Source organism: Mus caroli, chromosome 17 (genome assembly GCF_900094665.2).
Source record: "Mus caroli chromosome 17, CAROLI_EIJ_v1.1, whole genome shotgun sequence".
NCBI lineage: Eukaryota > Metazoa > Chordata > Mammalia > Rodentia > Muridae > Mus > Mus caroli.
Window position 1 is genome coordinate 51,964,013 of NC_034586.1, and position 23,771 is coordinate 51,987,783.

Here is a 23,771-nt window from a genome sequence, read left to right on the forward strand (position 1 = left end):
ATTTATATCTCTGAGGTGGTATTGACTGGTGTGCCCTAGGGCTGTGGGACTCTTGAGTATCCATACTAGTGTCTCTAGGCAAGCTGTCATCCCAAATCAACATCAAATTATCTAAAAATCTGTGTATATGTACATTAACTTTATTAGTGGTTTCTAAGTTTCAGATATTGCAAGGTTTGTTTTAATGCTTTTTCCCTCAATTATGTGATTTCACAGAGAAAAAAAATGTCACTTGTGTGCCCTTAGATTCTCATGATGCAGTTTTGAGATTTAACTCTGCCCCTACACGTGGCTATGAGAAAGATGTCGGAAATAAAACCACAGTGCGCATCATTAATTCTCAGGTAAGATGGATGAAGTGTTTTCACTGAAACATTTTGTAGGCAAGTCATTTAACTTGATGAGTGAATAGAAATATTGTTAGCATAACCACAATACCATTATTTTTACAGAATCACAACGAACTAATAATCACAAAGAATTAGTGAAGAGAAATGCCAAGAGAAAATTGAGATGTGATTTGGATAGGAAAAATGAGTAACAGCAAAGGGAACTCAGATTAAACATAAAAAATAATTTTTATTTGTATGTACATATTTTTGATATTAGAGAGATCAGTGGTTTTCAACTTTCCTAATGCTGTGACCCTTTCTTACAGTTCCTCATGTTGTCCTGACTCCCAACCAGAAAGTTATTTTCATTGCTTCTTCATATTATAACTTTGATATTGTTAGGAATAGTTAATGTAAATATTTTTAGGGATAGATGTTTTCCAAAAGTTTTGCTACCCACAGCTGCTGTGGTAGATTATCATGATTCAGTTTATGAACTGCAAAATGCTATTTAGTACAGAAGATATTATGGAAATCAGGAGTAAGGTGCTAAAGGGAACAGAAACACATGAAACAGGAGAGCTTGTAGCATGTCTTCAGTTTGTGATTTAGAAATTTGTAAAATGAAAATAAGTTGGTTGGTGGGAAGCAGGGATACCTCTTTTTCTATGTTCTTAATGTCTTTTGAATTTACAGAAAAATATTTCCAGAACAAACCGCAATTTCTAATTTCCAAAATTAGAAATGTAGAAAACTGAGATAAGTGATTTATGGTGAACTTCTTGCAGAACAGGCTATTATCACCTTGTACTGTTCACTGTACCAGGCAGCCTGCAGCAAAGCAAAAACAATTACCATATTTTCTCAATTCATAGTCACTGGTGGAAAGATCTACATTTCATTTAATAGTTTCTCAGAAAGTTATAAATCTGACCAAAGTAAAATACATATATTCTGTAAGATATATCCTGATTTCAGAACTACTAAGATGTGATAAAATTAAAAGTGCCTCTTCATTAAAATGAGATTTTTTAGTTTAGTTTTAAGTCAATTAGTTTTAGGTCAAGTCCACCCTGACTCCCTCCCCTCTGAACTCCTACCACTCTTCCCTCTGAATTTCATATATTATCTTTTTTTTGTTTGGGTCGTTGTTGATTGTTTTGCTTTGTTTTGTTTTATAACCCACAAAGTGCACTTAGTGCAGCCTATATGTGCAAGGACATGGGCCTATCTTCTGTAGCTTTGGTAGCCTCTCAGAAGATACATCCCTGAAAAAAAAAAAAACTGTCTCTCTCATCCCAGAAATCAATTGCTAATAGCTCTTTAGCTAGGGGTGGGACTTCATGTCTAGCTCCTCCCTATGGTAGAATTTTCCTGGCTTAATCTTGTGCAGGCAGGTCTTGTGCTGTTGGATCTGAAAAACACTGTTCAGATGTAGACATGAACTGTGCCTGTGTCTTACACTCTTTCTAACCCTCGTTTCACAATGATCTCTGAACTTTGGGGAGATGAGGTGTGATGTATATCTCATGTATTAATGGGCATTCTGAAGTTTTGTGTTCTATCCCTGTTCACCAGTTGTAGTTTTCTGTGCTAATCACAATCCATTGTAAAGAGAAGCTTCTCTGATAATGATTATTGAAAGATGCATGAATCTATGGGTATAAGAGCAAGGCATTAGATGTCAGATGCTAAATAGTCCTCTCCTTAAGTCTACCCACCATAAGTTCCTGACCATGTTGATTGTACAAAGCATGAGTTCTGCTTTATGGTGGGGACTGAAATCCAGTGAGAGGGTGGTTTGTTTTTTCCATACCTTTCATGCCATTATTGCACTAATAGGCACATTCTACTGGACCAGTCATTATTATAGCTCTCAGGGTTTACATCTAGATGATAACTTTTCACCTTCATAGCACCATGAAAGCTAGTCAGTAGGATGTGAAACCTCTAACCAGTGCCTGGTTGATTTCTCCATGCCTTATGATGGAAATATGTGGTGTCTTTGGCAGCAGGGTCTTATTGCTAGGTTCCAGAGGCTAACCAAGTGCAGTGGCTATCACTTATAATGTTTAGTGTCTATGAAGCTACACATAGAATAAAAATATTCCAAAGAGGTAATCTATTCGGGGCACTGGGTTTCTTTGTTAATATAGGTTTCTGAAAGAGGTTTTGCCCCACTATTGTAGGGTAGCTCTATTTACACACATACTCTCTCTCAAATATAAATGTAATATATATATATATACACACACACATATATATATACATACACACATACATACATATAATGTGTGTGTGTATGTGTGTGTGTGTGTATGTGTGTGTGTATGTGTGTGTGTATGTGTGTGTGTATGTGTGTGTGTATGTGTGTGTGTGTGTATGTGTGTGTGTATGTGTGTGTGTGTGTGTATGTGTGTGTATGTGTGTGTGTTAGGNGTGTGTGTATGTGTGTGTGTGTGTGTATGTGTGTGTATGTGTGTGTGTTAGGAAGCTTCTGTAGAAGAAGCTTTCCATAAGACATTTTCAGATGGGCTTCATCTTGTTACACACACACACACACACACACACACACACACACACTGTTCTATACCCTACCTTGCTATCCTCCACCTCACTTAACTCCATTTCATGTCATTTATGTCCTTTTACCCAACTCCCATCATCTCTTACTGGGTTCCTGACTTCCTTAGGCATTCCAATCTAAACGTCCACATCTAAAGAGAGAACCTGAAATGTTTGTCTTTCTGAGTCTTGGTTACCTCACTCCAGAGTGGTTATTTCCAGCTCTAGCCATTTACCTAAAATTTTCATTTTTTTTCTTGACATGTGAATAGTAAACCATTGTGTATATGTGCTGTATTTTCGTTATCTATTCATCATTTCATGGATATCTAGGTTGTTTCCTTTTCCTGACTTCTGTGACTATAGCAGCAATGAACATGGCTGACCATGTATGTGTCTCCATAGTAGTATATATAGAGTATGAGGGTGTATGCCCAAGTGCATTATATGGGTCAGAGACTAGATCTATATATAGACTTTTGTAGACCCTCCACATCAGCTTTTATGGTAGTTATACCTGCTTGCAATCCCATCAACACCTAGTAAGCATTTCCATCTGCCCGTATTCATGCCTGCATTTTTTCCTTTTAAAATTCAATTCTGTTTTAGCCATTCTGACTGGTATAAGATGAAATGTCAAAATAATTTAAGCTTGCATTTCTCTTAGTTAGATAATGTGCGTTTATCTAGCTAAGGATAAAAACATTTAAAAAGTATTTCTTCTTTTGATAACTCCATTTGGTTCTATGCCCCAATTTTAATTCAATTGTTTGTTTTAATACATTAAGCTCTTTGTATATTCTATACATGAACACTCTGGTAAAGATTTTTCCCATTCTTTGGCTGCTGCTTCACTCAAGTGATGATGTCATTTGCTATTCAGAAGTTTTATAGCTTCATGAGGTCCCATTTGTCAGTGGTTGGTCTTACTTGCTAGTGTTTTAAAAAAAGATGGATGGCAGGTGAAATTAATGGGTCCATCAAGAATCAGGTAGGACCTGGGAGGAAATACTACAACTGACAGCTCCTAACTCAATTATAGCTGTTCTTTACAGATACCTGTCTCATGTCACATGTCAAAGGTAATGAGGAAGCCAGGAGACTGAATTAGCTGAGGAGTTTCATCTTGCAAGGAATGATAGACACCCTTGATGCAGTTCTGATAAAAATGGAGTACTTTGTGGGTTTGGGATTTTTTAATGTTAAAAAAAAAAAAAACTTTAAACATATTTTGCCTTTCTCCCTCTCACAAAGGAAAATATAAAATCCAAGCCTTACTCTATTATTTTTAATTGTGACTTGTTTTAAAAATAAGCTTTTAAAGAAGCAATCACTAGTTATAAAGATCTTCATTTCTGCCCCCTCCCCCATATGCTTACAGATTCTGGCCAACCCCAGCCATCACTTCATTGACAGTGCTTTATATAAAGATGTTATCCTGGTAGCCTGGGATCCTGCTCCTTATTCTGCCAATCTTAACCTGGTAAGTGTTTTCTTTGTGCCCTAGACTATTGGTCAGACAGTGTCTCTGTTTAATTACTCACAAGAACAGGTCACTGATAGGCACAAACTCACCTGTGTTTCATGCACCTTTTTGATATCACTTAGAGTAGTAACATAGCCACCTTCAGCAAAGATGCTTTTCCTCTGAGAAATAGAGAAAGTGCAGCATATGTAAAGGCTTAAAATGTTGTAGTTACACCTAAAATAAGACTGATCAGACTGGCAGTTGTCCAAAGTGATAGGATGGTAATAAGGGCTTTGGAAATAAACTATGTGCATTTGTCAAGAAAAATATAAACTGTTCATTATTATTTAAATAATTATCTCCAACTTTCATAAGGATAATTTTCATTGGCTCTTTCTCAATGTGTTAAATTTTATGAAATAACAAGTGAGCTGTATATTTTTTTTAAAATCTCCATGGCAAATTAATATTTTCCCAAGCAAAAAAACTGACCATGTTGTATGGGACTTCATATGAGAAGCCAGTGGGCTTATGTGTCCTTTTTTTTTTTTTAACTGAGCTCAGAAAATTTTATGTTCACCCTAGTGAATGAGTGTTCTTCATTTCGTTTACCAAAACTAGGAGCGTACAGATTTATTAAGATGAATGTGAATGACACAGATCTTCGCTCCTTCAGGGATCAATCATTTTTAGAGCTGCCCAGGATAGAATTGGCCATCAAGAGGAGTGTATGTGGTACTGTCCACCTTGAGCCTCAGGCTGGACATTTGCTTGACCTTATTACCAGTGTTTTGTTTGGTGTGTGTGTGTGTGTGTGTGTGTGTGTGTGTGTGTGTGTGTGTGTGTTTTGCCAGTGGTACAAATCAGAATCACTGGCTCATTATTCTTTTTAAAAATATGCCTGCCAAATTTCCATTTCTAGAAGCTGAGAACACAGCCTCAGCAGAATTATGTGGAAAACTCAATTCTCTTAGGCTAAGCATCAAGTATCAATGGAAACTGGATATTTCTAGCTTTGTTTACCCAGATTTCAGTTCTTGCAGGATTTTAACTGACTGACTACTGGGGATGCTAACCTTTTTCTTCATCTATTGGGAGCATCCAAGCCCCGATCAGAGTTTTCTCCCCTTATAGATGGAGACAAACGGGGTTAAAGTACAAGCAACATGGCCATTATGGTGGGATTACAATTTATCCACCATTATAAAGAAAGAAAAGTTTTCATCAAATCATGTCAGTCCACCCCATAAGTTGTGCAGCTTTTCTCCCAAAATACAGGATGATGTATTTTCTGCCACTGTAGTACAATGTGGAAAATCTACCTTCAAAACACACTGCTTGAGTACCAGGAGGCCAACATACTAGAGTATGAGCCACATTTGGCCACCATTCTCATTATAAAACTGGAGTAGAACACAGTATGCCCATTGGCATTAACTGCTGTGACTGTTTTCATGCTGCCATGGTCTGTTCATGGCAGGCCTCTAGCCCAGACCTCTCTGATGTTTGCTCTTTGATCTTTGCAGAAAATGCTTGCCACCTCTTATCTAGACCCCGCTCTCATTTTACCATGAATAATATCATGTGATATTATTCAGTGATGAATAAAATTCAATATTCAGTGATGAATAAAACATCACTGGGAGAGCTTGATAGGAGGAAAGGAAAGGGAAAATTGTATAATTACTAATTATAGAGTCAAAAATAAAAGACTTGATTAAAAGATACAGCATTATTCCTCCTAGGGCCTCTCTTTGTACTTTCCCAGGTGACTGAATCCTTCAGTACCTTCCAGCTCTCGACTGGCTCTAGACATATTCAGTGTTGTCTCCTTGTCACAACATGATCTGTACTCAATTTGAATTGTTTTTATTTTGTTTCAGTGGTATAAGAAGCCAGATTACAACCTTTTCACTCCATATATCCAGCATCGCCGGAAATACCCAACTCAGCCATTTTACATTCTTCACCCCAAGTTCATATGGCAGCTTTGGGACATTATCCAGGAGAATACAAGGGAGAAGATACAGCCCAACCCGCCATCTTCTGGTTTTATTGGTACGTGTGTCTAATAGTTGGAATGTTAGGGTGCACAAGCAGGGTAAGAATTCATTTTATACAGAAAGAACCAATAACAGGTAGTTTGAAATGCTAACCAACAAAAAGGACATTGTTCAGTTATGCATTACTAAATTTCCAACTGTTACACAAAACTCTCTCAATCTCATTCCTGACTGGTAGGTATGAACTTGTGTGACTGGGCAATTATTCCACCCTACAATGCACTGATGGGCTGTCTATGTTTATTTTCTTTCACTGTCTTGTCCAGTGCATCATCTGTTAGCCACATGACTATTTAAATTTCAATTAATTATAATTAAATAGCAAATCACATCTGTTTCTGAGGCCTGCTAGCACTATTTCATGTATTCAGTTGCAACATCCTCCTGGTGGCTACCATATTACACAGTCCTAATAGGGAGTGTTTTTATTGTCACTGCTAAGTTCTGCCAATATAAAGAAACTAAAATGCAGAAAATTGATAAGAAAACATTGGGTTCCCAGTGAGCTAACTGTGTTCTGTGGATGGACATAAAACTGCAATAGAGGACATCTGCTGCATTAGATATAGTTGCTGCCTCTGAGCCTCACCATATTGAAGGATGTGAGATTCTTACCACTCTGAGCGATGGTAACAACCTGGGTTACTTTTAGCAACACCCTCTGAGCACCCCCAAACTGTTGTAGAGTTCGTACTTCCTCTTTGATCTGGATGAGATGGAGTTTTTCTGTTAAGTTATTTGATGTTTTCAAATAGCTGTAGAATGATGTTAACTACATCTCACTCCCTCTCCCATGAAAATTTTCTGTGAAATCAATAAGTTGGGTTTTTTTGGTTCTTTTGTGGCTGTGGGAGAACTCTTCTAATTAAGGTTGAAGCCCAGCATAACCAGAAAGCCTCTAGGCTCCGGGCAATATGGGAGACTCTCTTCATTAGTGGGGCTCCACCTTCTCTGACCTTGTATAGAGAATTCTGAGCACCCCTGTATGCCTCTGTTTGAGGAATGTCAGGTAGCCTTAGTTAGGTTTCAAGATTATGTTCCTTTCTCCTGATAAGAACCTGTTAAGCTAGCACCTGAGGTTCCTGAAATGTCTCCCCATGCTAATGATGTGTTTCTGTACCCTGAGCCCTCAGCCAATGATATAACTACCCCCAGTCCCCCAAAATATTATAAGCCTTGAGTTACTCTAAGGAAAGTTGGACTGCTTCCTGATAGCCCGTCCTGGTGTATTCATTCGCTGTGCACATTCACATGACTTCTGAACCACCACTACCCCCTTCCTCAGAAGATTCCCCTGAACCCCATCTTTGCTCCCTTTGCCCTCATGGACTGTATTAGCCAATGCTCCATGAAAGCAGGAAGAAATACAGTTGCTGTGACCAAAAGTATGCTCCAAATGTCCCTTGCCTGCTCTAAAGTCTTGCTGAAGTGTCAACTTGATTAATCAGCATCGGTTATCTCTAAGGCTGTAAGGATCAGCCCCTGAAAAAAACCCATTTGACAGGGGCAAATCGGGTTAGAACGTTTTAGTATACACACTCACCAGTGTGCTTGGGAGCTGGTCAGCAGGCAGTTCCTCATCCAGTGGTAGCCCAAGGCAGGCCCTCCTCACCTTGCACTACACTCCGGTCTAGCACTCAGCTGGGCGAAACAGTGGGAGTCCCTAACAGTAACCCATCTGTGGGGAGTACCCACATGTGATTGCTCATACAACAAACATCACGCATTTTTCTTATACATGCTCAGGAATTTGTATACATGAAGTGGAGGGATGTCATAAGCTCACTATTTTAATCAAGAAACACATATCTTTGTACAGAAATTAATGTACAAAGGGGGCTAGCTTCTCAGAAAGATTCCCCTGAACCCCCAAAATAAAGTGCTATGGTCCCCCGAGTGGCTTATTTGGGGATATGAATGAAGGAGCACGTCGCTTCAAGAAGGCTACAGGGCACTATGGAGGGCCTTGTAACCATTTACGCTTTTTCTATGACCACCCAAGTTCCCAAAAATGACATTGAGGCTTCCCAATTAGCTCTTAACTTAATATTAACCCATTTATACTAATCTAAGTTCTGCCACCTGCCTAGTTACCTCTCATTAGTTTCATATGTCTAACTTATTCTGGGTCTCAGTGGCAAATCCTCCTGACTTTTCCCCAGAGTTCCCCTCTCTGTGCTGGAGAGTTCCCACTCTCTAAGCCTGCCTCAACTTACCATCCATCAGCTTTTTATTGACAGAATTCCCACAGTGCCTAGAGATTATCTCTACAGGGTCTTAAGTGGGTACATATTAGGTGGATGCCCTCTATAATCTGGGTTCTGCATCCACATATTCAAATATCCACTAGCTGAAAATAGTTTCGAAAATAAATTTTGACTATGTGCAGACCTTTTCTCTTGTCATTAATCCCCAAACAATAACAACAATTTGCATTGTGTTTAGTATTAAAGGCCATCTAGAGATTCATAGAGTGCACTGGAATTTGTGCATAATGATATGGGATGTTATGATGTCTTATAAGTGACTTGAACACCTTTGGATTTGGGTATCTGCATGGGGCCCTAGGTCCAGTTCCACAGGTACGGAGGAATGGGAGTATTTGGTGAATGAACACATTTTTGCTCACAGGCTCTCAAAGTTTAGCATGTCTTGCATCACCTACCTATTTAAGTAATACATTTCTGCAAGACAGAGCTTAGCAAGTGAAAAGAATGCTCAGTAGGTGCGAACTTACAGACCTTGTACAAGTGAGTACTATGGAGACCGAGTGCCTGGGTGACTCTGGATCACAGTTTTTCTGAGAGCGTGCGTGTAAGCACCCATCTCTACTGCGCTGTCAGACTGCTGTGTTCTTTCTGCTACAGAAGTCAGGATCCTTGCCGTGAGAGGCAGGCAGGAACCATTGAGAGCCAGTTTGGAAGGGAGCTTCTGAAGCCTCTCAAACCAAGGATTCTGAGTAGGTGGGGGAGGTTGGAGTTCCCATTTCTTATAGTCTCCAGTGACACGGATGCTGGTTCTGGGATACTCAGATCCCCACTCTCAGCCTCATGGAAAGGATCAAAGTTGCAGGGAACTGTAAAAGCCTACTCTGTAAGTTCTATACTGATAGACACCGTGAGAGAGCCCAGAACTCAGACCTGCCTACTACTTATCACTTAATTATGGCCATGCTCAAACATAGGTGTTATAAATATTTTTATTTATGTTTACGTTAAATAGTACAGATATTTTTTTATTAGGTATTTTCCTCAATTACATTTCCAATGCTATCCAAAAAGTCCCTAATACCCTCCCCCCCCCAGTTCCCCACCCACCCACCCCCATCCCTTGGCCCTGGCATTCCCCTGTACTGGGGCATGTAAAGTTGGCAAGTCCAATGGGCCTCTCTTTCCAGTGATGGCCTACTAGGCCATGAGCTCTGGGGTACTGGTTAGTTCATAATAATGATCCACCTATGGGGTTGCAGTTCCCTTTAGCTCCTTGGGTATTTTCTCTAGCTCCTCCATTGGGGGCCCTGTGATCCATCCAATAGCTGACTGATAGTACAGATTTTTAAAAGTATAAAGTGTATTTGTTATCTTTTGGAATGGTGTAGCATTCAGTCTTCCACTCTGGCCCTGCTAGATGTTAACTGCACTTGTATCCTTGTGTTCTCTCTCTTTAAGCCACAAATGGACAAACAAAATTTAGACATAATCAGCCATCTACTGTACTAAGTTTCTGTTGGTACATATTTCTTGTATATAGGATTTTCAGTTGTGTTTTGATCTCCTGTGTACTGCTTCTTTTCTCCAATTCATTTCCCTGTCCTTGTGTATGGCTTGTCTCCTTCATTCCCCTAATCTCTTTTACTTTCATACATGCTGTTTTATGTGTCTCTGAAATACATAGGATCGAAAAATGATCAGAAATGTGTATAACCAGGATCCCTGAATGTATGTGCATTGTAAAGGGGAACCTATTAGATTGGTTTACACAGCAGGAACCAGGTAGTTCAACAACAGTACAGTGTTAGAGGGAAGAGATGTCTAGAAGATCTGCTTAGGTGCAGGCTGCCTGGTGAGCCTCAAGCTGTGTCAACATTGGGACAAGATCCCAGCAAGGGACTAAGCCTTTTTCTCCTTGCTTGAAAATCTGCACATTATCATAATTAGCTTCTCCAGTGAACCACATTTGAACAAATGTGCTTCATTTACCACAATATTCTTGGAAATAATGGGGCTTCTTTAATTACTTAAGGAAGCACTCTACAGCTTCTTCTTCACACCTCAGTTTGGAGCAATTATCCCTTTCAGAGGTTTGCAGTTCATGTTCATAGAGCTTATGAAAGCTAATGATTTATTATCGCTTTAAATTAATAATTAGTGGGATGGAAAGATGACTGAACAGCTAAGAGGACCTGTTACCCAGAAAGGCTGGGCTCCTCTCTCCCAACACTTATGACAGCAAGCAACCATCTATAACTCCACTTCCAGGAGATCTGGTGCCCTTTCTGACCTCCACGGGCTCCTAGATGAATGCAGAGCACATAAATTCACACAGGCAAACACACATACACATAACTAAAAATAATCAATCTTTAAAGAAGAAGAAAGAAATGAGCTAAAGGACATGTGTAAGGATTTATAATTATTAATGTAAACACAGATTCACATTGAATGAATTAAATTATATTTTTATTCATTAATATTAATAAACTACTTATTAAACTTTGTATGTCTATAATGTTGTTAGTTCTCTGAAATTCTGGATGACTACAATTAATATCATGTTTTCTGCATTTTAAACATCAGATCCACGTTACAAATTAGTAACCCTGCCTGTCAAAATATTTTGTAGAATCATTATTTAAAATATGAATATTTATTGTAGTTAATCATTAAAATTAACTCAAATTACATATTAATAACTGGAAATTACCTTTGAAATATTTTTAAATAACTCTGAATCTGTTTGGACTTGATTACCTGGTTATTACTTAAAAGTAAGTGAAGAAACCTACTTTTAAAATTGTGTGTATGTGTGTGACTATGTGTGTCTGTGTGGTTGCATGTATATCCCATACTACATTTGTGGAGGTCAAAGGACAGTTTGTAGGAGTTGATTATGTCTTTCCACCATGCATATCCTAGGAATCAAGCTTATTAGCTTTGGTGTCAGGATACACTAAATTGTCCCGCTGATGCCAAAACAAACACTTATTTTTTCCAAAAATCCATTTCATGAGTATGTAAGTCAAAAGAAGCCTGGAGATGTTATTTGTTCTCACATTGATATAAGCCGAACACTTCCACTAAACCTTAATAACATTGGTGCATAGTGTCTTAATTAGCTTTGCTAGGCAACGATTTGGGGTCCAGGTCTTGATGTGTGGCCGGCTTCAGACTCCTGAGTGCTGAAAGTACAGGTGTTAGGCAGCTTTTTATAATTTTAAGGAATCTCCTATAACTTTCTCAATTCTATGAAACGTGGTAAATAACAGTATCAACTAAATGGTTAAACATTTTGAAAAACACTGAATCATTCTCCTCGCTCTTCCTAGCACAACCTTCCTGGTTTTATTTTATACTATAGTTCATGCCTCTACCACATCCAGGTATGACAAATGTGCCTCTAGTGAGCTCTCACTGGGCCAGAACACATCATGGGAAAATGGGTGGGTGGGACATAGATCTCTCAGTTTCTGCACCATCATTATTGTGATATATATCTCCTGCAGGATGCTCACCTCCTCCTGTGCTGCTTTGTAATTAAGATCTTGAAATCCACAAAGACCAGAATAAAATCAGGGACCTAACTTACTAGCTCTTAACCCTATTTTTTGGTCTTGCGAAAATTATATGCACCAGTACAGGGGAATGCCAGGACCAAGAAGTGGAAGTGGTTGGGTTGGGGAGCAGAGGGAGGGTATAGGGGACTTTCGGGATAGCATTTTAAATGTAAATGAAGAAAATATCTAATAAAAGAAAAGAAAGGGCCTTTATAATAACATTTTCATGTGGCTAAGAATAATAACTTCCTAATATTAGTAACACTTAGCAATAACTCTGCTGTGCTCCATGTAAGATTTGTTACAGGTGCAATAATACCATACCCCCAAACAGAAACATACAGAAACAGGAACAGGCTGCTTCCTTGTTATATGCCTACTCAAGGTAATAGTAGCCTTTGATGTTTCAAAGGACATAGAGTTAGTTATATATCATAATTGTTGCCTGTTTTGTTTGTTTGTTTTTGTTTGATTTTATTATTTTCTCATACAATACATCATGACTGATGCCTCTACTCCCTCCCCTTCTCCACAACCCCCTCCCCTCTCCTCCAGATCCACTCTTCAGAAAAAAAGCAGGCTTCCTAGTGATATCAAACAAACTCAGCATAACTAGATGCAATAAGATTAGGCATAAGAGAGGAAAAATTGCAGGAGCCAGAGGTGTTGGGGCCACCAGGAGAACATGGCCCACAGAATCAACTAAGCAGGGCTCCTAGGAGCTTACAGCTACTGAAGCATCAACCACGGAGCCTGCACTGGTCCACACCAGGCCCTCTGTGTACATGCTGTGTTTCTTTAGTTTGGGATTTTTGTTGCATTCCTAATAGTAAGAGTGTGGGTGGCTCTGATTAGTTTGCCTGTTCATGGGACCATTTTTCTCCTACTAGTTTTTTTTTTCACTCAGCCTTGATATGAGGATATATACCTTCTCTTTATGCCTTTTTATTGTTGATTATTTTTATTTTTCCAGAGACTTTGATATCATGGAGCAATTATGTCAATGAATCATTGCTCTAATCAAATAGTAATACATAATTAAAATATTTCTATATGTAACATAATTTTTCCTTTCCTTTAAGCTATTTCCTTAAACCCTGAACCTTATGGTTAGGGGGTCATTGTGAGCATATATACTCATTTCCAACAGTCACCATCAGTACTACATCTGACTTTTTCAACTGCTTGTTGGGTCTTTCAGAGGGCAGTCATGATAGGTCCCTTTTTGAGAGTGCTCCATAGCCTCAGTAATAATGTCAGGCTTTTGGACCTCCCCTTGAGCTGGATCCCTCTTTGGGCCTGTTGCTGGACCTTCTCTTCCTCAGTCTCCTCTCCATTTCTATCCCCATAATTCTTTCAGAAAGGAACAATTATGGGTCAGAGTTGTGACTGTGGGATGGCAACCCCATCCCTCACTTGATGCTCTGTCTTCCTGGTGGTGGTGGGCTCTATAAGTTCCCTCTCCCTACTGTCAGGCATTTCATATAAGGTCCCTACCTTTGAGTCCTGAGAGTCTCTCACCTCCCAAGTCTCTGGTGCATTCTGGAGGTTCACCCCAACCTCCTATCTCCCGAGGTTTCCTGAATCCATTCTTTCTGCTGGCCCACAGGGTTTCAGTCCTTTTCCCTCACCCAATACCAGATCAGGTTCCCTTCTCCACCCCCACTCCCACTAACTGCCCCCCCCCGTCCATCCCTCCCTCCCTTCACACTTGTGATTGCTTTCTTCTCCCTCCCAAGTGGGACTGAAGCATCCTCACTTGGACACTTCAGCTTGTTGACCTTTTTGAGTTCCGTGGACTGAATCTTGTGTATTCTGTACTTTTTTGGCTAATATCCACTAATTAGTGAGTACATACACGCATGTCCTTTTGAGTCTGAGTTATCTCACTCAGCATGATATTTTCTAGTTCCATCATTTGCCTGCAAAACTCAGGTTGTCCTCATTCTTAATAGCTGAGTAGTATTCCATTGTGTAAATGAATCACATTTTCTGTATCCATTCTTCTGTCATCTGGGTTGTTTCCAGCTTCTGGCTATCACAAATAAGGCCGCTATGAACACAGTGAAACATGTGCCCCTGTAGCATGGTGGGGCATCTTTTGGATATATTCCCAAGAGTGGTGTCTTAGTCAGGGTTTCTATTCCTGCACAAACATCATGACCAAGAAGCAAGTTGGGGAGGAAAGGGTTTATTCGGCTTACACTTCCATACTGCTGTTCATCACCAAAGGAAGTCAGGACTGGAACTCAAACAGGTCAGAAAGCAGGAGCTGATGCAGAGGCCATGGAGGGATGTTCCTTACTGGCTTGCCTCCCCTGGCTACCAGCCCAGAGATGGTCCCACCCACAACCCCCTTGATCACTAATTGAGAAAATGCCTTACAGTTGGATCTCATGGAGGCATTTCTGAAACTGAAGCTCCTTTCTCTGTGATAACTCCAGCTGTGTCAAGTTGACACAAAACTAGCCAGTACAAGTGGTATATCTGGGTTTTCTGAGGAACCTTCAGATTGATTTTCAGAGTAGTTGTACCAGCTTACAATCCCACCAGCAATGGAGGAGTGTTCCTCTTTCTCCACATCCTAACGTGTGTTGTCACCTGTGGCTTTGATTTTAGCAATTCTGATTGGTGTAAGGTGTAACCTCAGGGTCGTTTTGATTTGCATTCCTCTGATCACTAAGGACTTTGAATGAAAGGTGCTTCTCAGTCATTCAAGATTCCACAGTTGTGAAATGTCAGGTTAGTTCTATGCCCCAGTTTTTAATTGAGTTGTTTTGTTTCTTGATTGTTTGTTTGTGTTTGTGTTTGTTTGTTTTGGTGATAAGCTTCTTGAGTCCTTTATATATTTTGGATATTAGCCCTTTATCAGATGTGGGGTTAGTGAAGATTTTTCCCCAATCTGTAGGTTGCCAATTTGTCTTATTGACTATGTCCTTTGCCTTACAGAAGCTTTTCAGTTTCATGAGGTCCCATTTACCAATTCTTGATCTTAGAGCCTGAGCCATTGGAGTTCTGTTTAGGAAATTTCCCCTTGCCAATAAGTTCAAGGCTCTTCTCCACTTTCTCTTCTATTAGATTCTGTGTATCTGGTTTTATGTTAAGTCCTTGATCCACTTGAACTTGAGCTTTGTGCAAGGTGACAAATATGGTTCTATTTTCATTTTTCTACATACAGACAGTCAGTTAAACCAACACCATTTATTGAAGATGGTTTTTGTTTCCCATTGTATATTTTTGGCGTCTTTGTCAAAGATCAAGTATCCATAAGTAAGTGGTTTTATTTCTGGGTTTTCAGGTCTATTCCATTGATCAATGTGTCTATCTCTGAGCGAGTACCATGCAGTTTTTAACACTATTGCTCTGTAGTAAACCTTGAGGTCAGGGATGGTGATTCCCCCAGCTGTTGTTATATTGTTAGGAATTTTTTCCCTATTTTGGGTTTTTGCCTTTTCAGGTGTATATGAGACTTGCTCTTTCCATGTCTTTGAAGAATTGTGTTGGGATTTTGATGAGGATTGCATTGACTCTGTAGATTGACTTTCATAGGATGGCCATTTTTACCATGTTATCTCTGCCAATCCATGAGTGTGGGAGATCTCTCCACTTTCTGGGATCTTCGATTTCTTTCTTGAGAGACTTATTGTCAGACAGATTTTTCACTTGTTTGGTTAGAGATAATTTATACCCCAAGAAAAATTATAATATTTGTAGCTATTGTGAAGGGAGTTGTTTCCCTAATTTCTTTCACAGCCTGTTTATCAGTTGTATAAAGGAAGGCTACTGATTTATTGAGTTAATTTTATATCCAGCCACTTTGTTGAAGTTGTTTATCAGCTGGAGAAGTTCTCTGGTAGAATGTTTGGGTTCACTTATGTATATCATATCATCTGCAAATAGTCACACCCTTATTTCTTCTTTACCAACTTGTATCCCCTTGATCTCCTTTGGTTGTCTTATTGTTCTAGCTAGCACTTCCAGTACTATATTGAATAGATATGGGGAGAGTGGGCATTCTTGTCTTGTCCCCGAATTCAATGGGATTGCTTCAAATACGTCTCCATTTTATTTGATATTGACTGTTGGTTTCATTAAATTGCTTTTATTATGTTTAGATATGGGCCTTGAACTCCTGATCTCTCCAATACTTTTAACAGGAAGGGGTGTTCTATTTTGTCAAATGCTTTTTTGGCATCTAAGCAGATGATCATTTTTTTCTTTGAGTTTGTTTATATGGTGGATTACATTAATGAGTTTTCATATATTAAACTAACCTTGCATCTCTGGGATGAAGCCTACTTGATCATGGTGAATGATGGTCTTGATGTGTTCTTGGATTTGGTTTGCGAGAATTTTATTGAGTATTTCTGCATCTATATTCATAAGTGAGATTAGTCTACAGTTCTCTTTTTTGGTTGGGTCCTGGTGTAGTTTAGGTATCCGAGTAATTGTGGCTTCATAGAATGAGTTATGTAGTGTTCCTTCTGTTTCTATTTTATGGAATAGTTTGAGAGGAAAATTGGTATCAGGCCTTCTTCAAAAGTCTGGTAAAATTCTGCACTAAATCCATCTGCCCCTGGGCTTTTTTTGGTTGGGAAATTTTTAATGACTTCTTCTATTTCCTTATGGGACATGGGCCTGTTTAGATAGTTTACTTGCTCTTGATTTAACTTTGGTATATGGTATCTGTCTAGAAAATCATCCATTTCATCTAGATTTTCCAGGGTTTTTTTTTTTTTTTTTTTTGAGTATAGGTTTTTGTAGTAGGATCTGATGATTTTTTTTTTAATTTCCTCTGTTTCTGTTGTTATGTCTCCCTTTTCATTTCTGATTTTGTTAATTTGTATACTGCCTCTGGGTCCTTTAGTTAGTTTGGCTAGAGCTTTATATATCTTGTTGATTCTCTCAAAGAACCAGCTTCTTGTTTTATTGATTCTTTGTATTGTTATCTTTGTTTCTATTTGGTTGATTTCAGCCCTGAGTTTGACTATTTCCTGCCTTCTGCTCCTCTTGGTTGAGTTTGCTTCTTTTTGTTCTAGAGCTCTCATGTGTGCTGTTAAGTTGTTAATGTAAGATCTCTCCAGTTTCTTTACCAGGGCACTTAGTGCTATGAAATTTCCTCTTAGCACTGCTTTTGTTGTATCCCATTGGTTTGGGTATGATGTGTCAACATTTTCATTAAATTTCAGGAAGTCTTTAATTTCTTTCTTTATTTCTACCCTTACCAAGTTATCATTAAAGAGTTATTCAGTTTCCACTTGTGTGGGGACTTTCTGTAATTTTTGTTGTCCTTGAAGACCAACCTTAGGCCATGGTGATCTGATAGGATTCATGGTATTATTTCAATCTTCTTGTAGAGCTGTTTTACTATAGGGTTCTGTTTTAGAACCATCTGAAGAATAGTTTATATTCAGTTTCTAATAAACTTTGATATGCAGATTTTTGTGCCATTTGTTATGTGCTATAACAGTCTACTATAACACAAGAGAGCAAAGTGGACATTATGAGTCACACATTGGAGCAAAGTCCCCCAATATTCAGTTTTATCTTTGTGGGTCAGTTTTAGTTCTCCAGTAATAACTGAGCAAGTGAATGGATACATGCAGTATTATACCTTTATATAGTCATTCACCATTAGCCACTCTTCATAATGGAAGCTGTAGCACTGCAAATGTAAAGTATGTGTATCTCACCACAGTCGTTCCTGTAAGTCACCACAATTCTAGGACCAAAATGAATAAGTAAATAAATAAAACCCAATAAAACAACAAAAAAAAAATCTACCCTTACTTGGAATTACTTACTGTATTTTCATTTCCTTCCTTGTCAGGAATCCTCATCATGATGTCCATGTGTAAAGAGGTGCACGTGTATGAGTACATCCCATCTGTTCGACAGACAGAGCTTTGCCACTACCATGAGCTGTACTACGACGCAGCCTGCACCTTGGGGGCCTACCACCCACTGCTCTATGAAAAGCTACTGGTGCAGCGCCTTAACACAGGCACCCAGGCAGACTTGCATCACAAGGGCAAGGTAGTCTTGCCAGGCTTCCAGACCCTTCGGTGTCCAGTAACCAGCCCCAACAATACACATTCTTAAAATGGAACTCTTGGGAACTGATGTGCAATAAGGTACTACTGTTGTCCTCAAAGTCACACACACACACACACAAAAAAAAAATACTTGAAGATAGATTTAGACAATGTATTGTCTTTAACTGTAACTTAGTGCCCATGAGAATTCTTTCTAGTCTAAGCCATTGGGTTACTATTACTGCTATGAATATAGAAACGAAACTTTAAAGCCACCCAAGAAAGAAGCCAAAATAAGATGTATAGAAAACAGATTTTTACTCATGGGCATGATACCTCTAAACATGTTAACCTCTACAGCAGGGACACTTTTTATCACAGTTGGTTCCAGCCACAAGTTGAGATGATACTACTGATGATACAGTTTCCATCAAGAAATATCCAAGTTGAGGTCCTGTAGCTAGCAGTCACGTATACCTCCATTTCTCATTATGCCTCCTGGAATCTGTGATGAATGTCTGAGTTCTCACTCAGATGTGTTTGACGTTTCTTCACATATACTGTCAGGCCCAGGATTTTCAACAACAGCTTTGCAGTTTTGCTTCCCAGTGTTCTCTGAATGCTACAGCTAAGAACCAAGCCACACTTACAAACGTACAAACCATCCCTACCACACAATCTAAGAAGTCAAACGAAACCTCTGCCAACAGCAAAGAACAGCACCTTTGTCTACCTGCAGCATACTGTACCTAGCCAACAACATGTAGCACACACAGGTGGTACAGGTGGTGTGTGCAGGGTTATGACTGGTCAGGTGTCCCTAACCTGGCTTTTCAACATTATATTCCTGGCTTTCCGATCACTCTGTAGCTCTCAGATAGACAATGACGTACTGGGCAGTAGCATACTTGCAGGTCAGCCAGGGGACACCCTTGTTCCTTTCAAGCTATAAAGAATAGCTTGGAAGCATGCACTCTGAGCTGCATGGGATGCACACTTCCCTGTCACTTCTATTGGAAGCTCTTGTAGGCTTTTCTCAACTATTACAAACTTGATCTCCTTGCTCTGAATGTTATTCAGTTTTAAGCATAAACAGCTAGAAATCCACCTTTGTTTTTGCAGGCATGTTTTATGTTAAGAATGTGATGGAACCACAAAATTGTTTTTTAACAATTAAGTTAAAACTTTTTGAAAATGACAATATCAGTTTAATTAAATGTACAAGCCTACCCCTTGCAAAATGTGTGGCTTTCAAAGTATTGTGGGGAAAAAAATGTTTCACTATGTGTTTATTCTGGAATGCTCTATTGATTACTTCCTGAGGAAGCAAGGTTTTCAGAGACCACCAGTTTTTGTTTGGGTATTGCCCCCTGCAGAGCTCAAGCAGGACTGCAGATATCCTCAGTGGCTTGCTATAGCAGTGAAGTGAGAGAAGTTGAGCTTTCAGTCATGAGATATCTGCTGGCATCCCACTCTGAGTGACAGAGTATCATCTTCTGCTCAGCCTGGTCCAACCCTGTAATCTCATGAGAGCTCAGCCTTGTTGCCATGCTGACATGTCTAATCATCTCTGTAACTCTAGAGGAGGCATTGTTCACGTTGTATGAACATTTTCTCCAGTGGTCCTTGGAGCTTTCTAGATCTTCCAGCTTTTGCAATTTTAAATGATCATAACCAGTAAGTTTCTTTTGATAGCCTGGAATAGGATTCACTTAGAGGCATAATTAGTATCCATGACAATACCCTTTGATGGCCTGAGAACTTGATTAGAGAATAACTTATTGAGGTCAGTGTAAATATTCAAATTCAAAAGCTCCACAAAACACATCAAAGGTTATTAAATATCATTCTGTTTTTGCACATGTATTTTTAAAAGGTTTCTCTCAGTTTTACACGGGGTTACAAGGAATCTGAAGAGCATAAAGGAAATGTAATTAATTTTTTTAATTTATTATGGCCCTAAAGACTTGTGGGAATCAGAGTCTGTTAAATATTCAGAAAATATGGCGCACATATGAATATGCTATTGGCTAGTCACTCTTGTATTTCAAAGTTTAAATAGCTTAGCAGATGCTCACACAATGATTGCTAATATGGTGGCTGCTTCTTGAATTAACAAAATGTGTCCCAACTGGCAATATTTTGCCAGACATTGATTAAATACTTCAACCCCACATTTACTATCCTGAAGTGACCCAACAGTACCTGTGAAACAGCAACACTAACTATCCTCCCACCTCATTTTTTCCTGGATCTGACCCTGGCTCTTCCAGAACCTTCTGACCTCTTCTGTGAAAGGACTCTGGTTAGATCCTCATGGTGGCACCAAAAGCCACCCGGTGCTGTTTGTTCCCTGAAGACTAACCGATGTCATAGTCCTTTGTGCTTTGAGAAAAATATCTCTATTTCTTATTGTTATTATTGTTGTTCCTATTACAAAGATACTAGTGTTGTCCAAAAATGATAATTCAGCCACTCCAAGATTCTCTCGAATTTGTGTCTCTAGCTGCTCCCATGAGGCAAGTGGTAGTGTATAATGAATATGTTAACTACAGACAACTCAGTGCAATAATAGGGCCATGTGGTTGACTCTGCCTGCCACATTATCTGTTGCAAATTATGGAAAGGCAGTGGTAATCAAACACAAATTACATGTAAGTATATAAGATGTGCTTTAATGGGCAAATTCGGGGCTTGAGTACATCTGAATTGCTGTGTTTACCTGGTCTCTGAGCTCAAGGTGTTTTGCACTTTGCATGTGTCTTGACCTCTTGGTCCCTTAGTCACTCAACATGGACTTTCCAGTAGTCCTCTGTCATTGGAGCTATAATATCTGAACAAAAGTAGTGCTGTAGTGGTCATTAATATTTTTTTAGACTCAAATATCAAAGGGCCTGGCTTACTCTGTTATGTTTATGAACCAATACATCTGTTGGATCAGAGTTCAGCCTGTGTTGCCAGCTGACCATACTCATATAGTCTGGATTTATTGGGCACTGTTTGGGTGCATCAAGTAGAATCAGTCTCCCACAAGTTATGACGTGATAAAAGACTTTGGTATACATAGGCAGCTTGATCAAGTTTCACCAGATTTTCTTAGAATACATGTAGAATAGTCTCCAGATCTGTCCCATCACACTGCCAATTTCTGTTTGACTTTCTGATAGTCAAATATGACCCCATGGCTACATGACTGATCAAGGCAGCTCTGTTTAGACATAATTAAGTTAGGTAAACCATGCCTGCATTTCAGCAAACTTTTTATATCAGGACATTTCCATTGTGAGATTTTTCCACATTTCTGTCTCTTGGTATGTTTAGATACTCGGTGAATGTGTAACAGTTCTCTAGCAGCTCAAGAAAATAAAATGCAAATTCTTAGTTCTTGTTTTGTTAAATGAATGGAGCCTTCAATAAAGAAAGAAAAAGCATATTCTTTATAAGATTAGGGTAGTGACATTTAAGAATTCTTATTCTTAACATAAAAGTGTGCATGTAGATAGTTATATAATTGTATATATACTTATCTACACGCATGGTTGATCTTATTGTCTTTTTCAGTCATCTTTATAATGAGAGCTTTACAACAAATTTTATTTTAGTTATTCAAACACTAATTTTTTTTAAGAGAAGGAAGTAAATATTTTATGTCCTTCTGCAAAAAATAAGTCAGTCTTCTGCCCTCACTACAGACACACTCATTCTATATATCTTGGCCATATTAACAAACAATAACCAAAATATTGAAAGGTACCATTCACAGAACCATTCAAGTGTAGTATTAGTCAGAAGCATGATATAGCTCTGAAAATTGAAGAGTTTGTTGATTGTCCATGGCTTATATAAGATTAAAGGAAGAAACATTTGTTGGTTGTAGGAAAAATAGATTTCAACAAAACAAGTGCAACAGTAGCATTAAAATCTAAGTTTACAATACACCCCTCTTAGGCTCTAGATAAATATGTATAGAATCTTTCCACTGGAAACCAGTGAAGTTTTTTAAAGGCTTTGGGAATTTTTTTGTATGATAATTTTTAAAACAAAATGTGTTCTCTTCAAACTAATTAATGGCTTGAGGTTTTCCAAGAAGCGCATTTTAGACGTGTTTGTACACATTTTAACACTTGAATATTTTGTATTTTGTTTTTGTATATTTTTATGTGTACACAGTGTACAGAGTTGTAAATAAAACATGTTTTCATTTATCTAGAAGTGTCTCTGCTTTAATCTGGAAACACTGAACATGTAAATAAATGTGCAGCCATACAACCCTTCTGAAGGCAATTCAGGCACTGTAGTACACTGGGCCTGGAAGAGGAGGAGAAACATGGGTGAACACAGGCATTACCAGGGATTGAGTTTAGTCAGAAAGCAGAGGCAGCTTACGTTCAGATCATATTTTCTTCCTGGTTAATTGTCATATGGAGAAAAATGGCACGGGTGAAAACCAAGTAGAAAGTACACAATTTTGGCTATATCTAAATATTGCCTCTAGACCGAAATATTGTGTTGTGATTAATTTTACTAGTCTTCTTACCTACCAGGCTTTAAGTCACACCTACTGTAATGTCAAACCAGCATAGGTCTTCACACCTACCATGGAAAGGAAAAAAAAATCAACTAATTAGGTCCTGAAAAGACCTAGACTCTACTAACTCTGCACAATGACATTTCAATCAATCCAAAGACTATATATTCAACTCTTTATACTACATAGTCGCTGTGTAGTGGGGTGTACTTTTTAGGTTTCCCTAAGTATGAAACTAGTAGTGTTCAGATAATGTGGAAACTAAGAACATATCCCCACCATTAAGCAAATATACTTTGTATATTAGGAGAAGTTGGGCTTTGAAATTTATGGATAGTCAGATTTTTCCAGAACTGAGTTTCCAAAGCTCTGGCATGGAACTGAACTATATACATCAGGCAAGTACACATCTTACATTGATGTAAGAAGCTGATTTCTCATTACCATAGCCCAGTGTTGACATGAAGTGTTACTGAAGGCCTCCATTGAATGATATTCTATAGCTCTCTACCCCCCAATTGAACTCTACCATACTCAGCAAACAAGTCAGGATAACTTAAAGATTGATGTTCTAGCTTAGACAGTTTTTTTTTCTTTTCTGAAAATTATTTTCTTTATTTACATTTCCTAGTTTCCCCTCCGAAAATCCCCTATTCCCTCCCCACTTCCCCCTGCTCCTCAACTCACCTACTCCTGCTTCCTGGCCCTGGCATTCCCTTATACTGGGGCAAAGAACCTTCAATGGACCAAGGGCCTCTCCTCCCATTGATGACTGTAGTCGGCCATTCTCTGCTACATACGCAGCTAGAGCCATGAGAAACCATGTGTTTTCTTTGATTGGTGGTTTAGTCCCAGGGAGCTCTGGGGGGCAGCTTAGACAGTTTTACAAATCAGAAAAGTTAAGGTATAGCAGAAATCAATGATACTGGAAAATGCAGTACCTTTTTTCTTCACTAAATTCATTATCATCCCAAAGATAGAGGAAAACACAATAACCAAATGGTTAA

The 23,771-nt window shown here is 38.8% G+C and overlaps 1 protein-coding gene across 5 annotated transcripts in view; it reads left to right on the top strand.

Annotated features, from left to right (window-relative positions):
• St6gal2 (ST6 beta-galactoside alpha-2,6-sialyltransferase 2) overlaps positions 1-22,445 on the top strand; it is a 68,295-nt gene extending 45,850 nt beyond the window's left edge. For 4 of the 5 annotated variants that reach the window (XM_029471671.1, XM_029471672.1, XM_029471673.1 and 1 more), the window contains exons 3-6: positions 217-344; positions 4,279-4,380; positions 6,249-6,423; positions 18,032-22,383. In XM_029471671.1, coding sequence (XP_029327531.1) covers positions 217-344; positions 4,279-4,380; positions 6,249-6,423; positions 18,032-18,303 — 677 coding nt within the window. In that variant the 3' untranslated portion in view covers positions 18,304-22,383. Of the gene's footprint in view, positions 1-216; positions 345-4,278; positions 4,381-6,248; positions 6,424-18,031 lie in introns of all 5 variants that reach the window. The other variant, XM_021149975.2, reaches the window with a different exon arrangement.
• Positions 22,446-23,771: the final 1,326 nt, after the last annotated feature.